Genomic DNA, 15099 nt, shown 5'->3' with positions numbered 1-15099 from the left:
GAGTTTAGGGCTGTTGTACATAGGGTCGCTATGAGTCGAAAACGACTCGACGGCACATAACAACAACATACACATATATATTATATATATATATACACACACACACATATATATTTAGTTGCTACTGTGTGCATATTTATCATCCCCCTTCTTCTGATAATTGTCCTTAGACTCTAAAATATGATCTGACGCATAAGAGCCAAATGGAAAATATTTGATGAATGACCAAAATAACATTTAATATTCCTCCAGGTCGAGAAATGTTTTTCTCAATGAAACAGAGTATGAAATTGGATTTTAAAAAGAAACCATTATAAAGCAATATGTTTGGAACTTTCTAATTATTTGGGAATCCCCAAAGATATCTGGGCTCTCTTTCTACAGTCTTCCTTTACGTTTCTATTTTCAGTGCTGATGAAAATATTCAACTAAAGCATATAAACAGTCACCATTGTGCATTAAGGGATGAAATAGGAACATACACTACACAAGGGTCCTTAATTGTGGCACCGTCAACATTTGGGGTCACTAACTCTTTCTTGTGGGACTGCCCTGTGCATTACAGGAGGGTTAGTGGTACATCTGTCCTTTAACTACCACACACTGGTAGCATTCGCCTCCCCAGCTGTGATAACCAAAATATGATTACTAAATGTCCTGGAATGTGATAAAGGGGCAAAAGGACCCACTGTTGACAATAATTTCAGTAAAAAGTGGTTTAGCTCTGAGAAATATAGCACAGGGTTCTCTGTAAGTACAGGCTAAGAGTCATGAAATCACCAACTCCCGCTCACCTGAAGAGCAAGTGTTACCCACCCACCAAAATTCTCCACAGTTGTTCATAGTTCCTGAGGACGCTTCTCAGCATACGTCTCAGGGGCAGGGAGACCCTTTCAAACTGCAGTGCAATTCTTAGAAACACAGAGGAGAATATTGTTCTTGGCAAAGCTACACACGCAATTGTGCGCAGATGGTCTGCTTGTGGGTTCAGAAATTACTGTCCAGGACTTCACCTAAATTCCATTGGAGGCAAAAAGCAGCGGGGCCCAAAAGCCTAGAGATGAGCTGAGGTCCTCCTCCACCCCACCCCACCCCAAGACCCGCATCACATACACATTATAGCTATAAAAAGGGAAAGTTAGAGGCACGCTCAAAATTGAGACCTTGATGCTAAAGTACTTATCTCTCTGAGCCACACTTTCTTTATCTGCAAAGTAGGTGGAAGAAATCCCAAAGGTTCTAAAACACTTTGAGAGTTTAAGAGTCTAAATTGCATTTCTTCTAGGTCTATATAAAATTTTTACTGTCATCTGTTCCCTGAGCTGACAGGATTATGAATTATTTTTTTTTCCACAGTATACAGCAGTAATTCTTTTAGACATCTAAATCACACATTTTGGAGCTTAATTTAGAAAATGACATAGATGGAAAGTAAATGGCTTCAAACGCATATAGCCTTACAGACAAGTCTTTAATGCAAAACATTATCAGTTACTATACAAAAAAAAAAAAGAGAGAGAGAAAGTTGAAGAAAGAGACTGACAGAAGGCAGACTCTTACAGTGGGAAACTTACTCCAGAGGCTAAATTATAGCCGTCAACCACAGGGCTGCTGCGGGAATGACACACAGACTCTGCCCAGGACAGCACTGCACACAACTAGACAATGACAAGAGCGGCTTGGGCCTTGAAAATGATGTGGCCAAACACCATGTTTAAGTTTGCTTTAAGCCTTTTTTTTTCCCTAATGCCTGAAAACTCAACTTGAAAGTCTCTTAAAAGGCTCCTCAACTTAGGAATATAAATGAAACTTCTACGTAAGCAGTCAACAGCAGTTAAGCTCTGGCACTTGTGAATCCAGCCTGGTACGCCTTACTTTACACTCTCATATAAACACTTTCATAGAACACATTATTCACAGAGGCAGCTTTTCAGCTGAGGGTTGAAACTGCTAACTGGGAAACATCTGCATGCTATTAAACATGCAAATCAGCCGTTGATCACTTTTTAATAAACACTGAGTGATACTACAGTCTGTATAGGGCCCTAATATATATACATGGCCTGCCAATTTGGAGACTTAGCTATGCATTTATTTCTACTCGTTGTCCTCCCACTTTAAAAAAAAAAAAAATTTAAGGGAGGCCGTACACAGCATTTCCTTTCTAAATTGTTGGTCATGTTTCTGTGTGCCACCAATTTGATGCTGACTAGTGACAAAAGACCCGGGCTGAAGTGCCCCGCAGGGCTTTCTGGGCTGGGATCGTACAGAAACACGCTGAGCGGGATCACAGAGCACCTGCCGGCATCCAGGTAGCAGCCTTTGGGTGAGCAACGGAGCACTTAAGCATTCTTCTCCCAGGGCTCCTCCTTTTACAGCGGGTCCCCAATCACGACAAATACTAAGACTTAGTGCCATTCAATTACACATACGAGGTGTCCTCATTGAAGGAAGAATACAGCAGTAGTCCCATCACCCCCCCCAAGCTTGATCACTTCCTGAGAAACTCGATAACACCTAAGCTGGTCATATCAAAGACCAGACCGGACAATGGACCCTGATAGGAGTCTGAGCTTGATTAAAAATAACTAAAACCTAATTTAATTAATGCCAAATTCCAAGAAGTACCATCTTAGTCCTCCCCAGGACCCCTATAAAAAGGAAAACCTCCAAATTGCCCACTCGCCATTTCGATCCTGTCCACATGCCACTGGCGTCCCTCTCAGACCGCACAAGAAAGGCCTGTTCGTTTCTTGGGACCAATTCCTTTCTTTATTTCCCTCCCTCACACCCTTGTGCTTTTTTTTTAATATCTAATATTTATGAGTCAGGATCAACAGGACAGCCACTAGGGAGGAGTACAAGAGTTAACCAAAAATGTGTAATTCTGGCTTTCTTTAAAAAAACCGAGAAGATCGTAAAACTTTTTAAATTGTCACTTGCACTGCAGATGAGCAAAGTTCTCAGCGTTCACTGTGGCTTTCCACCTCGATCTCTTCTTTCACTTATCTACCTGCCTGGCCCCAACAGACATGTAACAACAGACTCTTCTGTCCATGACGAGGATGAAGCAACAGAATCTGTGATTCTTCCACCAGAAAACTGGTCCAAGTAGGTACAATGACTGTTTTCAGATCTGCACAGAGGATCTCTGGAGCGCTTTCATTCATACTAAGCTATGACCAGGAGTGGAGGGAAGACCTGCAATGCGATGGATTAATGCACTGTCTGCAGCAATGGGCTCACATGTGTTGGGAATGACAAAGGTGGAGGAAGAGAGGACAGAGCTCAGACCAGTTGTTAACAGGACTGTTATGTTCATAGGTTGTGTTCACCAGCACTTTAGAACAACGACAACAAAACCATGGACGTGTAGAGGGAAACTTCCATGGACTGGTAAAGAATAATTACAAATATACGAATGTATGCATGTTTGGGGGGTTTTTTTGTTTGTTTTTGGTGGGTTTTTTTATTCCCCCTGTAATGTTTGCTTTTTGGGTTGTTGCGTTTTTTTTAAAAATCTATTTTATTTTATTAATTTTAATGAACATTTACAGAGATTTTGGATTTCCATTCACTCACTGATGCACGAATGCATGTTTAACATAGCTAATGCAGAAACTATGTCTGCTTTCAGATAAGCCCATCCCATTAACACAGAGTCAAGTTTAACTCATAGTGATTCTCCATGAGGTCTGCTCGTGCTGTTGTGTACTGAGTGAGAACCAATTCACCGCTGAGCTTCCAGTGGGTTTTCAGAGGCAGTATAATGGCTAAGGAGGAGACGGTCCATCCTTCTCCCCTGCAGCCGCTGGCACATTTGAACCACGTGCCTTTACACTAGCAGTCCAACTCCTAACCACTAAGCCACCAGAGCTCCTTCCACTAGGCTAATGAGGCTACAGAGCTTCAAGGCAGGAAAACTGCCCATGTGTCTCCCTCTGAGAGGGTGGTGGATTTGAACTGCTGAACTCTTCGTTAGGAGCATCATGCACTATACCACCAGGGCTCCTCTGATATCAGATAGTTTAGTTGAAAGAAGCAGCCTAGCATAAACCCACAGTGAATGCTGAGAACTTTGTTGAATTGGAGTGCAAGGGGCAGTTGATAAAGTTTTCTAATCTTCTAGGTTTTGTTTTTTTTAATTTTTTTGTGTGTGTGTGTGTGTGTGTGTGTGTGTGTGTGTGTGAGTGTACCGTCAAATCAGATCTGACTAGTACAGGAGGAGATTGTCCCTCCTTTTCCCAGCAGAGCATCTGGTGGATTTGAACCATGTGCCTCTGGGATTGTAGTTGCAGCTCCTTGCCACTAGGCCACCAGAGCTCCCCAATCTTCTAGGTTTTTAAAAGAAAGCCAAAATTACACATTTTTAGTTAAATCTTGTAGCCCCTCCCTAGTGGCTGCCCAGTTGATTCTGACTCGTGACGACACCTCGTAGACGCAGTAGACCGGCCATGAATGTTAGTATCTGTCGTGACTGGTGACCTGTTTTAAAGGAGGAACCCTGGGAGAAGAATGCTTACGTGCTCAGTTGCTAACCAATAACAAATCTTATTAAATGCAATAAGATTGCATTTACTTTGCTCAGTGGCAATATTGCAGGCAGTAAGATCTATCTGAGGTGCAATTATTGCTAATCAAATGTATAAGAGGTCATTCAATAGAGATCGTAGAAGGTTCAACTCTTCGCACTGGGACTAAATTTGCTCTAAAGTAAATGCTTCTTTATCCACCTTAAAATGGTTTAAAAACAAATCTCAAAGGGAACAGATTCTACAAGTTACTTGTCCTACAAGTAACTGAAGTATCTGCCAAATCAAACTCCAGTACTCTTTAAAGGAATGAAACAATATCCAATGCCCAGAACCTGAACGTGACAGCACCCAGCTTCCCATGAAAACGCATCAGATCTGAGAGAGGTAGAAATACGTAGTTTATTGTTAAAAACAAACCCAGCCAAAAGGAGAAATATACAAAAGAGACAGGGTAGCAGAGAATAAGAAAATTATATTAAAAGTTTTATTTAAAATACTAAAATATGATGAAGCTTTTTCAAATGACTGTGAAGAGAAATGAGAGATTTTTAAAAAGTTATTATTATACTAGTTTACTCACAAAATTAAAATATATTGTTTTCCAGAACAGATTCTTCCAATTTCAGAAAATCTGAATGGAGAAGATAGTATGTGAAATGCAGGTTTCACTGGATGAGATGAAGAGCACATTCACACACTCACGTTCACTGCTGACAAGTCAGAACCGACTCACAGCTGAGCCTCTGCTGGGCTTTCAGAGCCTGTAAACGCTCTCCCTCTGAGCAGCTGGGGGATTCGAACTTCCCACACTGGGTTGGCAGTGAAACTTCCTATGAACTAGGCCACCAGAGCTCCCTAATAGTATATTGTTGTTATGTGCCATAGCAACTCAACACACCTACCCCCCCAACTGCCCCAGTTACTGTATTATCCATCTCATCTGTGGTCTTCCTTTCCTGAGCTGTCCCTCTACCCTTCAGAGCATAATGTCTTTCTCCAAGGACCTTCATGGCCTCCTGGTCATATGCTCAAAGTGTGTAAGACAGAGCTTCAAAATCTTAGCCTCAGTGCAACAATGAATGACTGGAAACCCTAAGTCTCTGTAAACTTTCATTAAAATTAATTTTAAAAAATTACCAAAAACACAATGTACATGAATGAAACACAATGTAAATAAATTATTGCATGCAAACTAATAAAAATATTAATTCAAAAAAAATCTTAGCCTCCAAGGAAAAAGGTGATTTTACCCTCTCCGAGATAGACCTATTTGTTTTCCTGGTGGTCCAGGGTATGTTGAAGAATCTTCTCCAGCACCACAACTCAAAGGCATCAATTCTTCTGTCATCCTTAGTCACTGTCTAGCTCTCTGATGCACAGCAAATAACTGCAAACACCATGTCCTGGATCAGGCACACCTTAGTCCCTAGACTGACATTATTGCTTCTCAGTACTCTGGAGAGATCCCCAAGAGCACATTTTCCCAGTGCAATTCATCTTTTGATTTCCTGACTGCTGGTGCTAAAAGTGTTGACTGTGGAACCAAGTAAGCCGTAATTTTTAACAACCTCAATCTCTTCTCCATCTATCATGGTGCTGCCAACTGGTTCAGTGGTGAGAATATTTGTCTTCTTGATGTTGAGCTTCAATCCATATTGAAGGCTGCAGTCCCTGACCTTCAGCAGCAAGTGTTTCAGGTCCTCCTCAGTTTCAGCAAGCAAGATCACATCATTTACATAACCCAGGTAGTTGATGAGTCTTCCTCCAATCCTGATGCCACATTCCTCCTCATAAAGCTCAGCCTCCTGAATGATCCGTTCTGCATACAGATTGAAAAATTATGGAGACAGTATGCATCCCTGATGCACTCCTTTCCTGATTTTTGCACCATGCAGTGGTTTCCTTGCTCTGTTTGGAGGACAGCTGAGTGAGTATAGGTTTCGCAGGGGCACAATCAAGTGTTCTGGGATTCCCATTCTCCTCAAGGTTAGCCACAGTTTGTTGTCATACACACACAGTCAACTGTCTTTGCTTAGTCAATGAAACACAGACAGACACTCCTCTGGTACACTCTGCTTTCAAACAAGCTCCAGCTGACATAGGTGATAATGTCTCTAGTGCTACGGCCTCTTCTAAATTCAGCTTGTACTTCTGGCAGTTCTCTGTAGATGGACTGGTCTAGTTGTTTTTGGATAATCTTCAGCAGGATTTTGCTTTTGTGTGATACTGTTTGATAATTTCCACACTCTGCTGGTCACATTTTTTTTTAATTGGAATAAAATTGGATATTAGACAGTGGAGAAGAAAAGATTGGGGTGGGGGGGAAACCTTAAAGACACAGCAATAGAAATATTCCAAGATAAAGCACAGAATGAACTTGAACTCTTGACCATGTGCTTTTTAGCCTCCCTCAAAAAGTGTCATCAATAAGTGAGCAGACATTTTACTCAGGTGAATTTATGCAGGAAGCACAGGCTATTTTCCAAGAGAAATAACTTGCACAGTCCCTACACGAGACACAGCGAGCAAGCTGTCTGGTGTTTTATTTGTGTACTGCTTGTTTCTATTGAAGCGGCCATAAAGAAAAGAGAAGGCCTGAGTTCACACTAAATCTCCAATTCTTCTCTCTCTGAAGCATTTATATCCTGTGGACCCATTCACTATCAAGAAAGGAAGACTCTTAGGCAGAATCAAATTCTAGAACTTAAAATTACCAAAAACTGAGTTAAAATAGACAAGATTGAAGGCACATGACTGAAATCTATTTTATAGCTCTGTGGTTCACTCATGCTTCCAGAAACTTCCAGATACTTAGGAACAGACCTGTGGAGTTCTAGTAAGAAATTGTGCACCGGGGAAGGACTGTTTCCCTTTCCCCTCAAATATCACCCCAAAACTAGAAAAAGATGAGAAAGAAACATAAATAGCACCACTGAACAAACGAGGGTGCCTTTATAATACTGAGGCACAGCAAATACAACGCCGCGAGAGGAGGGCGGAAGAGGTAACCATTCAGCAGAGATCTCTACCACTTTGCCAGCTACGGCACTGACAAGCTGCTGACGGCCCGTGTGCACTCCGATTTGGTCAGGGCCATGCAATGAAGCTGTGAAGTATTTTAAATATGCTTCTAGCCACACGGAAGTGCCTGTGGAGGAAGATACCAAGAAGTAAGCCAGCTTATGCCTGAGAGCTCAGGAATTGGAGAGATGAGGAAGTACAGGGGGTAGGGGCTGCAGGGCACAAAGGAAACCATGAAAACCGCAACGCTTAGTTGAAAATCTCTGTGAAAATTGTGTGAAACAGGATCCTGACTTTCTGGGAGGAGATGGGGTAAGGAGTCTCAAGATCCAGGAATAACAGACACAGAGAAAGGCAGCGATAAGGGGAAATGGAAGGCAGGTAAGTGCGCACAGTCAAAGGAGCAGGGTGCCTGAGTTACATTACACAGCTGCTAACCAAAAGGCTGGCGGTTCAGGGCCACATTAATACGATTTAGGGGAAAGGCCTGCAGGTCACTATTTGAACTATGTGAAACAGGTGTTGTTGTTATGTGTCCTCAAGTTGACTATGACCCACAGTGACCCTAAGAACAACAGCTCTAACTCCTGCCCAATCCGGAGTCAATCTCATCATCAGTCTGACACTTCTGACCCCCACTGCCACAGTTGCTGTGTCAACCCATGGCCTCCAGGGTCTTCCTCTCCTGCGCTGACCCTCCACCCTTCCATCTGATAAACAAGCACTGAATCATCTTTGGAGCACAGTTCTACACTAACACTCGTGGGGTCATATAGTAGTAACTGGTTTTGCTGAGTGGTGAGAACTCTGGCTCCCTGCTTGCTCAGCTTGAGATGGCCTGAGGTCCACCTTCTCGGAATATCCTGAGCGAAAAGATCCCTCACCACTGGTGGGAGCGATCATCTTAACACAACAACAAAGCAATCTGGCCACCCAATTGTTTATAAAACATATAAAGCACTATTTATAAAACAATGACAATGCAAGGCTTATCATCAGTCCCCACAAGGCATGTCCATTCATATCAAGTTTTCTATTAGCTTTCTAGAAACTTAAATATATACAAAAGGCCAGAGATCTTCACACTTTTGGAAAGGGCATCATTGTGAAAGATTGTTGCTGTTGTTTTTAAGTAATGCTGAGTCAGAAGGGACCCACAGCTGACTGTCCAGAGGATTTTCAGAGACAGAAAACCAAATACGAGATTATCAGTCTTCCTTCTGCAGACCAACTGGTGGATTCAAACTGCATACCTTTGAATTAGCAACGCAGCTCCTCACCAGCAGGCCACCAGCAAGTGTTCCCTGATAGAGATGTAAACTAACCCGGAGGGGAGAAAAAGGCAACTGGAAGAAATAGGGAATGAAATACCTACTCATTAACCAAATGCGTTACTTAAAAATCTACCCCTCCAAACTTACATTACTTTACGAGAAAGCTCTCTAACCTGTAACTGATCCTCTGTTGGGTTCTAAGGCTATAAACTGGACAGGAGTTAGACTGCTTGTCTTTTTCCTACAAAGCTGTAAGGGGACTTGAACTTCCAGAGAGGTGAGGCCTTTGAGTTAGCAGCACAATCCTCTCCACACTAGGCTACCAGAGTTCCATATAGAAGAACAGATTTTAGAAATCCAAAAGAAAAATAAGGTATTAACAGAACTTCTCAGAAAGTAGGAAGAAAAGAAATGCAATTTTAAAGAACATGAGAGGAAAGTCTAAGAAATCAAAACCTTCCTGGCCTTCAGAGCAGCAATTTCCCCACAGCTGTCAGCAAAGAAGATAAAAATGATCCAAACTCAATAAAAACTTACTGCATCATACACTATTTGTAGATTTTTTTATTTGCTACATATGCCTTTAGCAACAACAAAAATGTTCATAAAACAAATATAGATCGGGACACATATGCCTACATATCAGAACACCAGAGATACAGAGACAATTCCACCCGTCTCCAGAGAGGAAAAAAGTCATTAAGACCTGGAACAAGAATGATACCAGCTCCCTCAAAACAACATCAGCATCTCAAAGATAATGGCATCCCTTCAAAATTCTATGGTAAGACGCTTTCGCCCTGGACTTTTACCTGCAGCCAAACTGTCAACCACATATGAGCACAAAATCAAAGATACACGGTTGACATGCTACGTCTCAAAAAGCTGACACCTTACCAACAATGTTTGTAGAAGCCACTGGAGGAGGATATTATTGTTGTCCTGTGCTGATGCATCAGAATAGACTCACAGCTGAACCACTGGCTGGTTTTCAGAGACTAAATTTCACAGGAGGAGTCTGGCCTCCTTCAAAAGGGAGAAATAAACCAAACAAGAAGAATCTTAGAAACAAGGAATCCCACATAGGGAGGAAGGCAGTGAGAATTTCCAGAATGATGGCTGTTCAGAGGATGAAAAGGCAATTACTCTAGATTGTTGCTATTATTATGTGCCACTGAGTCTCCTATGACTCATAGCGACCCTATGTCCAACAGCTCGGAAGCCTGCCCTGTCCTAAGCCAGTCTCACTGACTCCGGTACACCAACCCCTACTGCTCCCTTTACTTTATCAGTCCATCTCATCAGGAGTTTTCCTCTCCTGCACTGTCCCTCCAACCTTCTGAGCACGATGTCCTTCTCCAAGGACTGGTTCCTCCTGGCCACCTGCCCAAAGTATGTGAGACAGAGCTTCAAAATCCTAGCTTCCCAGGAGAAACCTTGTTTCACCCTCTCTAAGACAGACCTATTTGTTTTCTTGGTAGCCTTGCGTATGTTCAAAAATCTTCTCCAGCACCACAGGAAAAAGGAGGACTTTATCCTCATCTCCCCCACAGAAAGTCCTTACCTCATGTTTCAGAATGAATGAATTAAGAAATAGAAGGACGGACAATCTCGTTCTGCGCAATTTACTGGCTCTGAAAACCTGCTGGCTTAAGGGTCAGCCATGGGTTGGATCTGACTCAACAGTACACAACAAACAGCAACAACTTATTTTCTAGCAGGATTGAGGAAATATTTAAAAGAATAATGAAAAAGTTTCAAAATAGTTGCTCCAGGGACATGATACAGGCAGAAAAATGCTGTTAGTGCTGCATTTTGGCATTGCTGACAAATTGTAACTACATAAAGGAATGACTTTGAGGAAAATACAGCAGAAGTTCAGGTTAATGTATAAACGCTGGAACAAGGAAACCTGGAGATCAAATCAGAGATGTGTCCCTGACTTTTAATCATGGCGCTTACACAAAACAAGCTTTCCCACAGAGCCAAGCTACGAGCCAGCACCATCAGCCAACACTGAGTCATTTGAAACGAGAATTCCCTGATTAATGGTGACTGCATCTACTGTATCTGAGTTGTCAAGGAGATTGTTCATTAATTACACAGTGTCCTCTTTATGAGCAACCCCCAAGATAAATGCCTGAATGATCTTCATTCCAAAGTACTTGGTCTGTTTCTGACTAATTGGATTGTCTCCCATTTATGTGTCCTCTGAGCCGTGAGCCTGAGCAGGTCTCCGCAAGGGCGCACAGACAGAGCCCAGTTTGTTTTACCCATGGCACCTGTTAAGGCTTTAAAGCATATGGATTTTTTTTTTAAAGTTCAATTCTAAAATGTGCAACAACGAACGAATAAAAATCCAACTTTTCTGTAAACTTCCATTCAAATGACAATTAAAAACAAAGTTCAATTCTACTTTTTCTGTCTCATCTCCCAGTCTCTTGTGTATCTTCTTCCTCTTTTAAAGGTTTGTGATGCTCATACCATATGGATGTTGTTGTTAGGTGCATCAAGTCTGTTTTAAATCACAGCAATTCTATATACAACAGAATTGAAACAGTGCCCTGTTCTTATCATTTTCATAATCGTCGTTATGCATAAAGATGTGCCATGTAACTATGCACTGTACATGCAGATATTAACTAACATAGGATATGCAGATGACATGCACTGGGAAAATCTTCTGTCAGGGACATCTCTAGGGTACTGAGAAGCAATGATGTCAGTCTAGAGACTAAGGTGCACCCGATCAATGCCATGGTTTTTGCAATTACTTGCTATGCATCAGAGAACTGGACAATGACCAAAGATGACAAAAGAATTGATGCCTTTGAGTTGTGGTGCTGGAGAAGAGTCTTGAACATACCATGGACTATCAAGAAAACAAGTAAGTCTGTCTTGAAGATGGTGAAACCAAGATTCTCCTTGGAGGCTAGGATTCTGAAGCTCTGTCTCACATACTTTGAGCATGTGGCCAGGTGGAACTAGTACTTGGAGAAGGACATCACGTTTGGACGGGTGAAAGGACAGCACAGTAGAGGAAGACCCCGGATGAGATGGATTGATATAGTAGCTGGGGCAATGGGGGCTGGTGTGTCGGAATTAGGGAGACTGGCTCAGGACAGAGTAGGCTTTGGAGCTGTTGTACATAGGTTCACTATGAATCTCAGATAACACAATGGTACATAATAACAATATTCAATATTCCTTCAGAGTCCCTGGCTAGTGCAAACAGCTAAATGCTCAACTAATAGCTGGCAGGCTTGCCGTTTACACCCACCCAGGGGGACCTTAACAAAAGGCCTGGTATTCTGTTTTCAAATGGTCTCAGCTGTGACCACTTGTTGAGATGTTCTACTCTGCACACCTGAGGATGCCATGCATCGCAGTCAATTCAATGACAACTAAGGACAACAACAACAACAACAACATCATATTATGTTTTTATAAATCCTTACAAGCTGCTGCCTTCAATCTTCCTGGAAAATGTCAAGAGTAGCAAATGGGTAAGTAGATGGATGAATGAGGAAACTATCAACACGCTTCCAAAGGCAATTCTAAAACATATGGAAGTACACATTGATCAGTAAGAACAGCTCTCTGGAAAAGGATGAGGTGATGGAGGAGAGAGAGAAGGAGCAAAGAATCAAGAAACACTTTTACTCAGTGATTTTTACAAAAAGAATACACACCCTGAGAAGATGAGAACTGAGGCACAAACTGAGATTTGTATACCAATGCTTATAACAGCATTATACACCATCACAAGAACATGGAAACAGCCCAAATGTGGAATCACAAACAAATGGATTGTGAAATTATGGTACATTCACACAGTTGAATATTATGCAGCACGTAGGAGCAATAACTTTGTAAATTATTACCTAACTTGGGAGGGACTGGAGAGCATTATGCTGAGTGAACTAACTCAGTTAGCAAGGATAAATATTGTATCAAACTGTTATTGTAGAATGAGTTTAAGGATCCAGGAGGGGTGGAAGAGGCTGGAAGCAGAGGGATGTGGATATGCAGGGGGAGGAGGATTAATCTGATGGGTGGGGGAGTGAGGGAAATTGAAAGGGTTTGTTCAAATTTGTATTAGAATTTTGTAAATAAACTAGTAGAAAAAAAAAGGAATGCATACACATTATATTTATAACAAAAAGAACATCTAAAAATAACTCCATAACAAATTAACATTATCATAATGTGCTGTTCTTTGCATCTCTATTAACTTATTCCATTCAAAAATGACATTTGATCCTAAACTTTTCATATTTAGCAGATAAGCTGAAAGCGAAAGAGATTAAGTCACATCATTAAGATTTCATAGAAATGGGAGAGCCGAGATTCAAACTCAGGCTGGCTCCAAAATGCTTAACCACTGCACTATCCTACCATTGGTACTATGACGGTGGTGCAGAAGACACCAATCACTGAGCACTACTGATGTGAAGTGCTGCTCTAAACCCCCATGCGGTAAATGTTTGCATCCGCTCACCCAAACCTCACAAGTACCTTGGTAAAAAAAATATGATTATCCTGGTTTTGCAGATAAAGAAACTTAAGTTCAAACTTAAGAAAATTATGTCCACCTAAGTCATAATTTAAAAGTAGCAGCACTGGATTTAAACACAAGAATTCAAACACCTAGGCATCTCTGCTTACCCCATCATTTTCTTAGCAGATGAAAAGCAAAGCTTTAATCACTTTAAAGTTAGAGAATATATTTCCTGTATTTTTAAAGTGTTTGCTTAAATCTGTGATGGATGGTGCTTTTCTAACAAGAGAATGTGACAGTCTAGCTCTGTGCATATTTACCTGGATGACGCCCATGCAGGAATCCAGAAATATTGATCCTTTCGGCTCCTTGGAGATCTTTTCATCTTTGTAAAAATTCAAATTATAGGATCCATCCCCAAGTTGAATCAGGTGGAAAAACCGTCTCTTAAATGACTGAAAAAAAGAATCACCACCTTTCTCAGCAACTCAGCAACTACACACTGTACAAACCCAACCTCCCTTCTCTCTGAAAACAAGCTCCCTCCCTCTCGCCAGGGCTCCCAGGAACTGGATGTTGGGACTGCTCACAACATCCAACAGTTCTGCAACACAGTTTGGAGAAGGCAGCTCTCTTCACATGCACAGGCCATTCTTGGAACCGACGGAACACAAGATTCTGCATAACCATCCAATCTGAGCTGCAGCCCAGGAGGGAAACTTGCTACAATCCCCAGGGATTCTTGCTCACACAGAAGGGCAGCTATTTCTGCCTCATGATGCTGAATGGTTTTCCAGCCTCCGGATCGCTCCAGTCAGCATGAGATTTACCTCCTCTATGCTCACTCCCCCTCCCCTATTGTTTCTTGTCTCTGTTATCCTGACCTTCCTCTGGTTCTATTTCACTCTTGAAAAGCTTTTACACTCTTTTTCCTTATTTATTTCCTCTGCAAATTGAACCAATGTTCCTCCATTCTCAGGTTGTGTTTTACTTGACGTGGTTGCCAATACCACCATCGTGGTGCGTAGGTTTGGCTGGAAAGCCAGTCTGGTGCTGTCTTATGACGTTGCCAGACTCACGGGAGTAGTGACTACATGGAACAAGGCCTGAGCCAGCAATCACATGCTCCCTCAGCCAAAGGCTGGTCTCTTCCTGCCAGTGGTCAGTGGGCAAATAAGAAGTGAAGTGAAAAGTCAATACCCACAGACCTGCTACCTCCAAGGAGACACCTTACTAACAAGATAGCGTCACTTTGTCTGGAAGAACCGCATATTCATTCATCTGGAACATTCGCCTCAAGCCTTACAACAGAGAAGGGGTTAACAATGGGGGATGGCGACTGCGAAGCCGTCTTACCCGCATGGTCACGCTTATCGCACTGTTCATGTTGCCTTTGTACAGCCACCCGTGCTTGGTGATCCCACCTTTCTGAGAGCCGAGGGAGGCCGCATCCTGTAAGAGAAGGAGGAAGGCCCCGTCATCATCTTGGCTGTGACTCGGGCCAGTGGGGCGATCAGTTCCATTTGTGCCAAACTGCACTTGATCCTTTTACTTAGCAGTAAAAGAGAAGCAGCAGTTGAATATTAGTAAACTTTCCTCCAGTAAAATGCAAAGTTAGTTACAACTCAAATTATTTTTTCAGTGCTTAAATTTTTTTTTTATTTATCATCACTTTGTTTAATGGTTCTGTTGCGAGAATTTTTTTTTTATTTTAAATTTATTTTCATGAAAATTTACAGAGACTGGATTTCCATTCATTCATTGTTGC

General features: G+C 41.9%; 1 protein-coding gene across 3 annotated transcripts in view; it reads right to left on the bottom strand.

The window, feature by feature from the left end:
- DOCK9 (dedicator of cytokinesis 9) overlaps positions 1–15099 on the bottom strand; it is a 407183-nt gene that overhangs the window by 155624 nt on the left and 236460 nt on the right. For all 3 annotated transcript variants that reach the window (XM_006879560.1, XM_006879558.1, XM_006879559.1), the window contains exons 6-7: positions 14688–14783; positions 13652–13786 (exon numbers count right to left, since the gene is read on the bottom strand). In XM_006879560.1, coding sequence (XP_006879622.1) covers positions 13652–13786; positions 14688–14783 — 231 coding nt within the window. The remainder of the gene's footprint in view (positions 1–13651; positions 13787–14687; positions 14784–15099) is intronic.

Source organism: Elephantulus edwardii, unplaced genomic scaffold, assembly GCF_000299155.1.
Source record: "Elephantulus edwardii isolate Elephantulus edwardi_28Jun2011 unplaced genomic scaffold, EleEdw1.0 scaffold00004, whole genome shotgun sequence".
Classification (NCBI taxonomy): Eukaryota; Metazoa; Chordata; class Mammalia; order Macroscelidea; family Macroscelididae; genus Elephantulus; species Elephantulus edwardii.
This window is presented reverse-complemented; position numbering and strand designations above follow the sequence as displayed.